General features: G+C 39.3%; 1 protein-coding gene across 1 annotated transcript in view; it reads left to right on the top strand.

The window, feature by feature from the left end:
• Positions 1–12,703, top strand: part of PDE11A (phosphodiesterase 11A) — a 449,383-nt gene that overhangs the window by 210,825 nt on the left and 225,855 nt on the right. The window contains exon 5 of the mRNA XM_082630579.1: positions 3,924–3,988. Coding sequence (XP_082486705.1) covers positions 3,924–3,988 — 65 coding nt within the window. The remainder of the gene's footprint in view (positions 1–3,923; positions 3,989–12,703) is intronic.

Below are 12,703 nucleotides of genomic sequence, written 5' to 3'. Positions count from 1 at the left end.
GCCAGCCGTGGCACACTAACCCCCTGCAGGCTGTGTTCACGCCGCCAACCCCAGTCCTCTCCCTGCTCTCCGACCAAAGCCCGAGCCTCAGCTCCCAGCCCCGCCTGCCATGCGCACTTCTGCTTGGATAAAATTCATTTTCATTGCTATAGGACAAAAATCACTTTTGTAATGTCAAGCTGTTCTTTGTTGCCCCAGTGCTTCCTGAGTGACAGCACTTGCCCTGCTTGTTTTGAACTTCCACTTAGTTATTGCCCACTTCTGGGTACCCATCGTCAGCATACGTACTCAAGCCACAAGCCTCATGATGACTTCCTCATTTTACCCCTTGTCTCCTTTCCATGTAGACCCAGTCACATACAAATTCTCCAAGGGGAGTGCTCCCTGAGTGCCACAAGTTACCCTACCTATGACCCTCTATAGAGGCACTTAATCCGTGGGTCCTTGCTCTGCTGTCTGCCTGCCTGCAGTGACCAAACTTTGAGCTTTGGGTGACTTTCTGTGGTCCTTTGGGCATACTGTGCCCCCCTCTCTAGGGCCTGTGAATATAATAAACCTTTTAATTTCACATGCGTTTCTGAGTGTAATCTCTGTGTCTGTGTTAGAGTGATCCTCAAAAACCCCACCAAGGGGGCTTATTCCCCCTTTTACCACCCAATGGATATCAGTTTTTCAGAAAATAACATCTGTCCTTTCAGAGTTGTAAAGTTTTCTAATCAGCAGTGAAAATTAAGCCAAATAAAGTATTCTTAGTAATATTGGAGAGTTTAATCTCATCTATCAATTCTGGAAATTAAAAGATATATCCTTCTTGATTTCCAAATGCAAAAACAATTATTAGTTGATTGGTAATTTGATTTATTTTATATCAAGCCAAGTGTTTTCAAGTTACTTTTAGTCTGTGTTTATTCAGATTCAGGTATATAGTAGGTACTCAATAAATATTCATAGAATTAATAAATAAAGGCAGAATTTATCTAAGTATTCTGGCTCTGAAGGAGTCATGTCCAAATAATTTTCTCTTTCAATGCTACTTGCTCATGTTTATGAAAGCAGTGAGTAGTGGGGAAATTAGAAGCTGTGGAATCAGACTGACATGGTTCAAATCCCAATTCTGTTAACATATTGGTTATATGGTTTCCAGGAAACCACTTAACCCCTCTAAGCTTTCATTTTCTTTCAGGAAAATGGAGATAATAATACCTACCTTGCCAGGATGTAGTAAGCATCAATACGTACATAAAGGATTGGTCATAATGTATGCAAAATGCCTCATACAGATTTGCAGTAAAATGGTAGGATATGGTTGTCTTAGTCAGTTTGAGCTGCTATTGCAAATTATCATAGACTGGGTGGCTTAAATAACAAACATATATTTCTCCCAGTTCTGGAGGCTGGGAAAGGGAAATCCAAGATCAAGACACTGGCAGATCCAGTGTTTGGTGTGGCCACCCTTCCTGGTTTGTAGGTGGCCATGTTCTCGTTGTATTCTCACATAGCAGAGAAGAGAAGAAGAAGCAAGCTCTCTCTGTCTCTTTTAAAAGTACTAATCCCCTTATGAGGCTGCACCCTCACAACCTAATAACCTCTCAAAGGCCCCATCTCCAAATACCATCACATTGAGGATTAGGGTTTCAACATATGAATTTTGGGGGGACACAAACATTCAGTTCATAGCAACAGCCTAAAACATGATTAAAAAGTAGAAGAATTTACTGTCATCTAACAAAATAATGGAAAGAAATCACAGATGATGAGAGATCAAAGTAGAGATATGACTTTCTCTTTTAAAATCTTTAACAATTTCCCATTATGCAAGCATAAATGAAATGCTTCTACTTATTATCCTGTTATTGTTTTAACTTTAAGAATTATTTAGGGTATGGTTTGAGGAATTTATTATTTGGTGATAGCAAATAGTCTGTGGCTTGTTGGCCTTGTGAGACCCCAAGAATATTGCAGCTAGATCAAGATTTCTGTGTTCTAAGTGATTGGTTTCTGTTTAAGCCCTCAATTAAGATAAGTGTTCTAGTTAATTTTGCTGTGTAACAAATAAGCCCAACATTGAGAGGCTTAAACCAACCATGTTGGTTTAACCTGATCCTGTGGATCAGGAATTTGGAGAGGGAATAGCCAGGATGGTTTACCTCTTTCCAGGCTATCTGGAACCACTGTTGGAGATCAGGGGTGATTTAATGGCTGGGAACTAGAATCATCTGAAGGTCTGTTTGCTTTTATGTCTGGCACCTGGGCTGGGAGGGCTTAAAGACTGGAGCTGCTGACCAGAGCATCTACATGTGACTCCTCTGTATGGTTGGCTACCTTTCAGCATAGTGTCCTCAGGGTAGTTGGACTTATGACGTGGTGGCTCAGGGCTCCAGGCACAAGTATTCCAGTCAGATGAGGCAGAAGCTGCATTGCCTCTTATGACAACTTCAGTAGGCGCATAGCCTCTCTTCTATATATTCTATTTGTTATAGTGGTCTAGAGCCCACCTAGATTCAAGGGGAGGAAACATAGACCCTACAACTTGGTAGGAAGGTGGCAGGGTCATATTGTAGAGAAGAATGTGGGATAGGAGATATTGCTGTGGCCATCTCTGGAAAATAAAATTTGCCACAATGAGTAATTTTGTAGAGGCATATTTCACGTTAGAATATGAAATGAAATATGTCCTATAGTTGTCAAGGGTATTTCCTTTTAGTTGAGCTATTGGCACTGCCCTGCTAGTCACACACAGTTTTCTTTGTGATGGGCTTTTATCTTTTACTTAATGTTGCATTTGTTTAGTATGGGTTCATTACCTCACTGATAAAGCTGTTTTAATATTTAATCTATTCCCAGTTCCCAAGTCATTTTCTCAAGTGCCCATCAGTTCCTTATAAGTGGTTAATTTAAACGGCCTTTGAAGCATGACTGCATCTGGCTAAGGCAAATCTAAATGTCAACCTTGGAAGCATCCAGTGACATTCAGATGACTCCTTTCAGTATAGGGCCTCCTTTTTCTATGATGTGGTATATCTTGTCAAAAGAGGACCAGAAACGGTGCCTTTCCCACTCAGTATTTTTAGCGTTGTTGAAAAAACTGACACTCTAGAGTCATGCAGACTTGCTTTAATCCCAGTGGGCCTATTTAGTTGTGTGAAACAGTGTAAGTTTCTTTAAAGTTATGGGTTGGTTTCCTCATCTATACACTGAAGATGAAAATCCCCACTTCAAAGAGGTGTAATAGGGAAATTAAATAGTCAAAGAAGCTTCTGGTGTAGGGCCGGGTTTATAGTAAGAACTCAACAGTAGCTATTGATAAGAAAAACTGTCTTTGCATTTTCTGTGCCTATAGATTACCTTTCAGCATAATAGGTCTTGATCAGAATCTTGAACTGATTGTGCCAGTTTCACTGGACAGTTAAGGGAGGAAGTGTCCACACTAGGGATGATCTTAAGTGTCTTCCTCTTCGTTACCCTTTGCAGGTGACAGAAAAACATTCACCTGAGGACAGTGATAAGCCAGGGAAGGTAATTTCAGGAACCTGGGATTGATGGAGGGCGACCTTTTGAGAGAGGTTTTGTCTCTACCAGGTTCTCCATGGATGGTGACTGGGTTGTTAAAAGGGCAGTAAAAAAATTATTTTCAAATGAGATGTCCCTTTGCCTGACCACCACAGGATTTTTACACCTTATTGTAAAAATATATACATATTTAGAAATGTATTAAAACTTGGGCAATATGTGCCACGTAAGAAATAAAGTACAAAATGTAGGATAAAATTTTCTCGTATGCCTCAGGATTTCTCCACTTAAAATCTCTCTTTAATCTCCAATTATTGTAATAGTCATTATAAAGATGAAAAATGTTTACTGGAATATTTTAAACTGTGAGAAAGCTTTAACTGACTTGGGTTTGTTGTCTTTCTGTGTGGCAGGTGGTGAAGTTTACCAAATCCTTTGAATTGCTGTCCCCAAAGTGCAGTGCCGATGCTGAGAACAGGTAGGGCTTATGAGTTTCAGTTTTGTCTCTAATCCTCATCTTCGATCCGTGGTGTTGGCAGCATTGCATAATTTCTGAGGATAAGAGTTTTTTTTTCTTTAGATCAGCAAGTGCAGCCAAATATCATCACTCTTCTGTATTTCAGGGCTTAAATTAAAACTATACATAAAAATACATGTATATACATCTAAAACTGCTAATGAATAAAGTCGATTTTTAGATATTCCATAACTGCATAGATAACCTTTTTTTTTGCTTTATTCTGGTCCCTCGTTTGTCTTCTTCCCTTTTGTTTGCTTGTGTTTGACCAATACCCCTTGAGGAAAAGACTAAGAGTTTCTAGTAATTCACTTTTTGTCCCTATTGGTATCTTTGAGGCTGTAGCAGGGTGAAAGTAAGGGTTGGGGACAATCAGTGAATTTCTGTTAGCTTTGCACTACCCTGAATAATAGTTTGGCTACTACAAAAATAGATTCTCTTTACTTTGGTCACCTCTAGAAGAAGGGCTAAAAAAAAAATAGTGAAATTGACCAAAATGCAGAAATATGGAGAAGGACAAGTAAAGCATGATGATGATAATGATGACAATACCAATGATGGTAATACCAGCTAGATAAGCAGCTTCCATTTATCCTGTGCTGAGTGTGCCAGGTACTATTCTAAATGCTTTATATGCATTGAATCCCCCCAGATAACCTGATGAAGTAGGCATCATTACCCATGCGTGACAGAGGAGAAAGCCAAGGTTCAGTGAGTTTAAGTGACTTGTTCAAGGCCCTGCAGCCAGTAAATGGTAGCCACATCTCAGGACAAGATCACCTGCATAAAACCCTCCCAATCTCTGAATTTTGATCCCATTGCCACACATAATTTATAGTCTGGTAATTAATCTCATATAGTGAATGTCTGCTGGATTGTTTCCCAATCTGGCGGGATCAATCAGAATCAAGCTTGGAGAACTGAATAAAAACTAAATTCTCAGGACCCACATGAGTGCTTTTGATTCAATATGTTGAAAGTGAAGTCCTAAAGATCTGTATATTCAAAAGGCTCTTTGGGTAATACCTGTTTCAAGATGTAATAGTTGAAGGTAATTTGATTTCATGTACTTATTGCCTTTAAGTTCAGAAAATAGAAATCAGTACATTAAAATGGGCACTTTAGTTGCTTCACTTTTTATCAAGTGTATGAAATTTAAAAGAGTCCATTTCTAATTCCAGTTATAGAGCATTCTTGAAAAGGCCAAATTATAGGAACCGAAAAGTAGATCAGTAGTTACCAGGGTATGGAGATAGAGAGAAGGGTTTACTATGAGCGGGTACAGGGGAATTTTGAGTGGTGAAGGAACCGTTCTCCTTCTTGCTTGTGGTGGCAGTTATACAACTGCATTTGTCAAAACTTGCAGAACTATGCGCTTAAAAAGCATAAATTTTACTGTTTGTAAATTTTACCTTAAAACGGGAAGCAAGAGGTCTTTTGTAAGAGGTTTTTGTTTTCGTGAAAATGTATGTTCACATCTATGTTTAATGCCAGCTAATCTATACCCAAAAAAGATTTAGACATAGAGTTACTAGTGGTGTATTCAGCTATTTTCCTAAAAATTTCATGTAAAATAACATGAAATACATTTTAAAATATCTATCTGTACTTAGTCCTTTAGCGAGTTATGGCCTCATATAGGTTCTCTCTCTCATATATGAGGGGGAAAAGCCTTCCTTTGAAATCCTAATGTTTTAATATTGTTCTTTTTTTTTTTTTTTAACTACTGAATGTGTCCTCATGGTCACTGCAGAGTTAAATATTTCATTATTTTTAATGCTGAGAGAACTTCCATGTCAAAACGAAATGACCCAGGGCCCATACTGCTCTTGGCAAACTTCTGATAATGAAAAAGAAAGAAAGAAAGGTCAGATTTTCTTTAAAGAGACATTTGAAAAGTGCTTTTGAACTTTGACATTATGAGAGAGTACTCTCCATCATTCTATTTGTGGCCTTTATGTAGAATGTCCATTTATTTCAGAAGACCTTTCCTGCATTGTCTAGTAATTTTCCTCATGTAGATGTGGGATCCTTTGGTCATTTATTGGAAGTTAAAGGAATAAAGACAGGTGGTTCTAGCATTTACTTCACCAGTGGCCATGGAAGAGACATTGAAACAGGCTATGAGTCTACAAATCACAGCCTGCTCTCAACACGTTGTAAATCTTTCCTTTAACCTTCATCACTTAACATCTTCTCTATAGATAATGTCCACTGGACACCTTAGTCCTCTGGACATCATTCAGAGTTTTAATAGGATAGCTCTTGAAGATAATGTCTAGAGTTTCATGCAACAATGTTTCAGTTTAATTAAATTCAGTTTAATTCATAAACAATGTTTAGTTTAATTCTGATGAACTTTGATTTAAAGCTTTCTGATTTTTATAGACAGTCCTTGAAGACTTTTTTAAAAACCAGTTTTGTTGCTGACTCATCATTTCTGCCTCCTGTCTTATGCGGCTAACTCTTTTGTCATGGCCAGTCTCCTCTTGGTCTCCATGTAATTAATACCAAGCAATTTGAGAGTTGGAAATGATTTGATCTGTCTTTCTTCATGCGGTGTTTACCTCCTCTGGGACATCCTTGATGACTCTTCTAGTGATAAGATTCTCACAATGTCACGGTGGGCTTTTTCTACTGATAGGGAGCTCTAATTGTTAGAAAGCCATTTTAGGTTGAATCACATTTCTGTAACTTCCACCTCTTTGTCCTAAATTTGTCTTTTGGAGATAGTTATCCTTTCATTAATTTTATTACTTCATTCCACAGCCATATGATGAGTACCTACCCTCTGATAGGTAATGGGGCTACAGAGATTTTTTTTTTTTTAATCAGCAGTCTCTGCCCTCAAGGATCTCAAGGCCAATGAACAGGGGTAGGAGTGGGTTAAGAATAGAATATAGGGCTTCCCTGGTGGCGCAGTGGTTGAGAGTCCGCCTGCTGATGCAGGGGACACAGGTTCGTGCCCCGGTCCGGGAAGATCCCACATGTCGTGGAGCGGCTGGACCCGTGAGCCATGGCCGCTGAGCCTGCGCGTCCAGAGCCTGTGCTCCGTAACGGGAGAGGCGCAACAGTGAGAGGCCCACATACCACAAAAAAAAAGAATATAATATAACCATACCTGGATTTCACCAGGCCTCCAGACCATGGCTATAAATAGAGTCACGGTAACAGTGATAATCTATACTTGGCTGCTTGGTCATTTCTCCCTTGTAGTGTAAGAACCCAAGCCCTTTGCAAAAGTCACTCTTGAAGTAGCTCTGGGAATCCCCAAGATTAAAAAAAATTTTTTATTGCTCACTCATCATTTCTTCCAAGTGTTCCTAAGTCCTCTTCCTCTAAACATGGCAGAGCAGCATCTGCTGGACAAGGGCTTCCTGGCCCACTGCAGAATTCCCATGAGCATACCTGCACTCCTCACCACCGCTGTGCCACAGTTCCCTGGGCACTGTCTCAGATGCACTGGTGGCCTTTCCAAATCCAAGCAGGGCTCAGTAGTCAGTGCAGAAGGTAAGAAGGTTCACTTTCCCTACCGTGTGCTATAGTTTGTTGCCTGACCCCTAATCAGTCCTGCATGTACCTCATTTTTTTTTACAAGTCTTTTAGTTCCTAAAGCTTTTCTTTCTCCATAGGACTTGGACTTAGTCCATGGGGCCAGGCTTAGGAACCAGTCCCCAGATTGAGAGCTAGCCACTAAGTTGTTCTTTTGATTTCCCCACCTTTCTTCCATCTTAGCCACCAGACTCAGATGCTCAAGACCTCCTCCTTCCAGTCCCTTCCCCTCCATGCACATCAGCTTATACAACACATAAAGGCCCCCTCATATACAGATGTGTCCCAGATTAGGCTCATATGTCCTGCTGTCAAGTACATCAGTGATGGCAAAGCAATTCAATACTTTCTGTAAAACGTTTGTGCAAGGTGGTATTTTAATATAGAGGAAGGGGCACCCAACTCATCTGGGGAAAACTGGAACATGATCCTCAGAGAAAGCTTTCAGACATGGTAAAAGTTCATTTAGGTCCTGTAGAATGATGGGAAGTTAGTGACACGACTACCTTCCAGGGTGAGGAAACATCGTAAACAGAAGCATAGAGGTGGGAGAGAAAACATGGCATGTTTCAGAATCTTTAATTAGGGCTATGATCTGTTGTCACAAGGGTCATCATAATTGATGGTGATGGCCCTAAACTCCTTCTGAGGGCCTCCAGCTCCTCTGAATGCCATCTCATGGGGGTTTGGGTCCTATCTGGTCCTCAGATGCTCAGACCCTCTTAACTGGCCTGGAGACTGGCTACATGCTTGCTTGCTCATGGGGGGAGTAGCAACAGATAGTGAAATATTAAGATTTGTCTTGAAAAATCCTCTGGGCAGTAGTGTGGAGGAAGGACCAGAGGATGATAAGCTAAAGCCACCAAGGATTAAATCTACTGCCTTACCCACATGGCAGTGGTTCAGTTCTGGTAGACTGCACGGATCCACTATCCTTAACTTTTCCAAGTCAGCAACTGCTATTTTTAGACTATTTTCATATTTCACGGTCCCCAGACTCTTCACCACCCTTTTTATTCTCCCTTGGACGTGCCCCAGCTTAGAATGGAACATGATATTCCAGTTTTTTCCAGAATCAGACCAGTTTAGAAATAGACATGTGCCTCTCTTTTGCAGAATATAATACTGTTGATGCATTTATTATTTACAGTCCTCTTGCGTTGTCAATACTGACTTTAAAAAAATTAAGATCTTGTCTGATCCATTCAACTCTCCCTCTTCTCTAGGACCTTTCCTGTGAAGCCTAATTTAATAATATTTAGTGAAGCGGCCAGAATAAGCTTTCTTGAATCTCTTATTCAAGCTTTAATAAACCTCTTTCCGTTCTCAATGGGAATAGGGAATCTGAATGATCATATGTACTTAGAAATGAAAAAGAACATTTATGGACATCTTAAGAGTTAGAAATTTTTATTTAGTTTAAAATATATTTGGCCACATTCTATTGATGTATCTCCTAGGTATAAATATGGGTGCTTTGGAAATTGCACTGTCTCAGCACTGCTACTTAAGGCTTAAAAAAAAAAAGAAGAAAGAAAAAAAAAGCCAAATGTCTGTAATTTCTAGAAGGTAACAACTGACTAAAAGGGAATTTTCACATAATCATTTAATGGAATATAATGGAAATATATATTGTTTAAAACCCAAGCACTGTAACCATTTCAGCATTTTGGGAGTAAGGGAGTTGAGGGGAGAAAACTTATTTCAGAGGGAAACAATCTTTTTTAAAAAGCCATCTTCTTACTATATTTTTCATTTGGTATGACTAGAAGGGGAGGAGAAAAATAAAGCTATAAATCTCAGAGCAGGTAAATAAAGGGTAAGAATCTCTGTTTAATGAGTCTTTCAGCATGCAGGTCAGCCTGGAGGGTGGAGAGCTAAAATGTTCTGTTTGATAAGATGAGGGTATATGGTAGACAGAGTAATGCCCCCTCAAAGATATCCAGGTCCTAATCTGTGGAACCATGGCAAAAGGGACTTTGCAGATCTGATTAAGAATCTTGAGATGGGAAGATCATCCTGGATTATCTGGATGGGTCCAATGTAATCAGAAGGGTCCTTATAAATGGAGATGTGGTGACAGAAGCAGAGGTCACTAGCCATGGCAATCAGGGAAGAAAAAGAAATAAAAGGAATACAAATTGGAAATGAAGAAGTAAAACTGTCACTGTTTGCAGATGACATGATACTATACATAGATAATCCTAAAGATGCCACCAGAAAACTACTAGAGCTAATCAGTGAATTTGGTAAAGTTGCAGGATACAAAATTAGTGCACAGAAATCTCTTGCATTCCTATATACTAACAATGAAAGATCAGAAAGAGAAATCCAAGGAAACAATCCCATTCACCACTGCAACAAAAAGAATAAAATACCAAGCAATAAACCTACCTAAGGAGACAAAAGACCTGTTAAGAGACTGATGAAAGAAATCAAAGGTGACACAGACAGATGGACAGATATACCATATTCTTGGATTGGAAGAATCAATATTGTGAAAATGACTATACTACCCAAAGCAATCTACAGATTCAATGCAATCCCTATCAAATTACCCATGGCATTTTTTACAGAACTAGAACAAAAAATCTTAAAATTTGTATGGAGACACAAAAGACCCCGAATAGCCAAAGCAATCTTGAGGGACAAAAACAGAGCTGGAGGAATCAGACTCCCTGACTTCAGACTATACTATAAAGCTACAGTAATCAAGACAGTATGGTACTGTCACAAAAACAGAAATATAGATCAATGGAAGAGGATAGAAAGCCCAGAGATAAACCCATGCACCTATGGTCAACTAATCTACGACAAAGGAGGCAAGGATATACAATGGAGAAAAGACAGTCTCTTCAATAAGTGGTGCTGGAAAAACTGGACAGCTACATGTAAAAGAATGAAATTAGAACACTCCCTAACACCATACACAAAAATAAACTCAAAATAGATTAAAGACCTAAATGTAAGACCAGACACTATAAAACTCTTAGAGGAAAACATAGGAAGAACACCCTTTGACATAAACCACAGCAAGATCTTTTTTGACCCACCTTCTAGAGTAATGGAAATAAAAACAAAAATAAACAAATGGGACCTAGTGAAACTTCAAAGCTTTTGCACAGCAAAGGAAACCATAAACAAGACGAAAAGACAACCCTCAGAATGGGAGAAAATATTTGCAAACAAATCAATGGACAAAGGATTAATCTCCAAAATATATAAACAGCTCATGCAACTCAATATTAAAAAAACAACCCAATCCAAAAATGGGCAGAAGACCTAAATAGACATTTCTCCAAAGAAGATATACAGATGGCCAAGAGGCACATGAATAACTGCTCAACATCACTAATTATTAGAGAAATGCAAGTCAGGAGTACAATGAGATATCACCTCACACCAGTTAGAATGGTCATCATCAGAAAATCTACAAACAAAAAATGCTGGAGAGGGTGTGGAGAAAAGGGAACCCTCTTTCACTGTTGGTGGGAACATAAGTTGATACAGCCACTATGGAGAACAGTATGGAGCTTCCTTAAAAAAATTACAAATAGAACTACCATATGACCCAGCAATCCCACTACTGGGCATCTACCCAGAGAAAACCATAATTCAAAAAGACTCATGCACCCCAATGTTTACTGCAGCACTATTTACAATCTCCAGGTCATGGAAGCAGCCTAAGTGCCCATCGACAGACAAATGGATGAAGAAGATGTGGTACATATATACAATGGAATATTACTCAGCCATAAGAAAGAACAAAACTGGGTCATTTGTTGAGACATGGATGGACCTAGAGACTGTCATACAGAGTGAAGTAAGTCAGAAACAGAAAAGCAAATATCATATATTAACGCATATATGTGGAATCTAGAAAAATGGTACCGATGAACCGATTTGCAGGGCAGGGGTGGAGACACGGATGTAGAGAACAAATGTATGGGCACCAAGGGGGGAAAGCGGGGGTGGGGGCGTTGGATGAATTGGGAGATTGGGATTGACATATATGCACTGATATGTATACAATAGATAACTAATAAGAACCTGCTGTATAAGAATAATAAATAAAAGAGAAAAAGGAAAGCAGTAGAAGTCAGTGTGATGCAGTTTGAGAAAGACTCAACCTGTCATTGCTGGCTTTGAAGGTGGAGGAATGGAGACATAAGCCAAGGAAGGTTGGCAACCTCTAAAAGTTGGAAAAGGCAAGGAAAGGAGTTCTCCCCTAGAGAATTGTAAGATAATACCTTTGTGCTGTTTAAAGTTACTTAAGTTTGTGGTAATGTGTTATAACAATGACAGGAAACTAACACAGGGTTTTGAATTTAAAAGGAGTCCAAGAAGAAGTGAATTCAGGAAAAAACGAAGGAATAAGGAGAGGCAAACAAAGAACCCATGGAACTGAGCAATATGGGTAGAGGCTGAAACTTGTGGGAAAACATGGCCAGTGAGAAATTCCCAGGGGTGGGGTGGTTAAAGGATTTGTGTTAACTGTATGTTATGCACTATTTTAAAATATTACATCTGCTTGTCCTTTGCTTGCTATTCAGCTTACTGTCTTCACTTGCCACTCACATCTTGTAAAACCAAAAATGCATGTTTTTACAGGCTACTGCTGAGAATATAGAGATAGAAAATATAAGATCTTTAACGCTCAAATAGAAATATTCAAAGTTACAAGTTTGTTCGATTTTAAATGTTATTTCAGTAAAACTTGTTTCCCCAGTGTAGTGGGTTGAATAGTGTCCCCTCAAAATTCGTGACTATCTGAAACCTTAGACTGGGACCTTATTTGGAAATATGGTCTTTGCAGATGCAGTTAGTTAAGGATCTTGAGATGAAATCATGCTGGATATACATGTTGGATTTTCCCCATGGGCAGTAAATCCAATGACTGGTGTCCTCATAAGAAGAGGAGAGGACATACAGTGACACAAAGGAGAAGACCATGTGAAGACAGAGGCAGATTTTGGAGTGATAAGTACAAGCCCAAGAACACCAGGAGCCATCAGAACCTGGAAAAGCCAATGAAAGATTCTCCCTAGAGCCTTCGGAGGGACATGGCCCTGCCAACACTTTGATTTTGGTCTTCTGGCCTCCAGAATTATGAGAGAATACATT

The sequence above is a fragment of the Mesoplodon mirus genome (assembly GCF_964341445.2).
Source record: "Mesoplodon mirus genome assembly, chromosome: 8".
Taxonomy (NCBI): Eukaryota; Metazoa; Chordata; class Mammalia; order Artiodactyla; family Ziphiidae; genus Mesoplodon; species Mesoplodon mirus.
The sequence above is the reverse complement of the archived record's forward strand: the minus strand, read 5'-3'. Positions and strand labels throughout refer to the sequence as shown.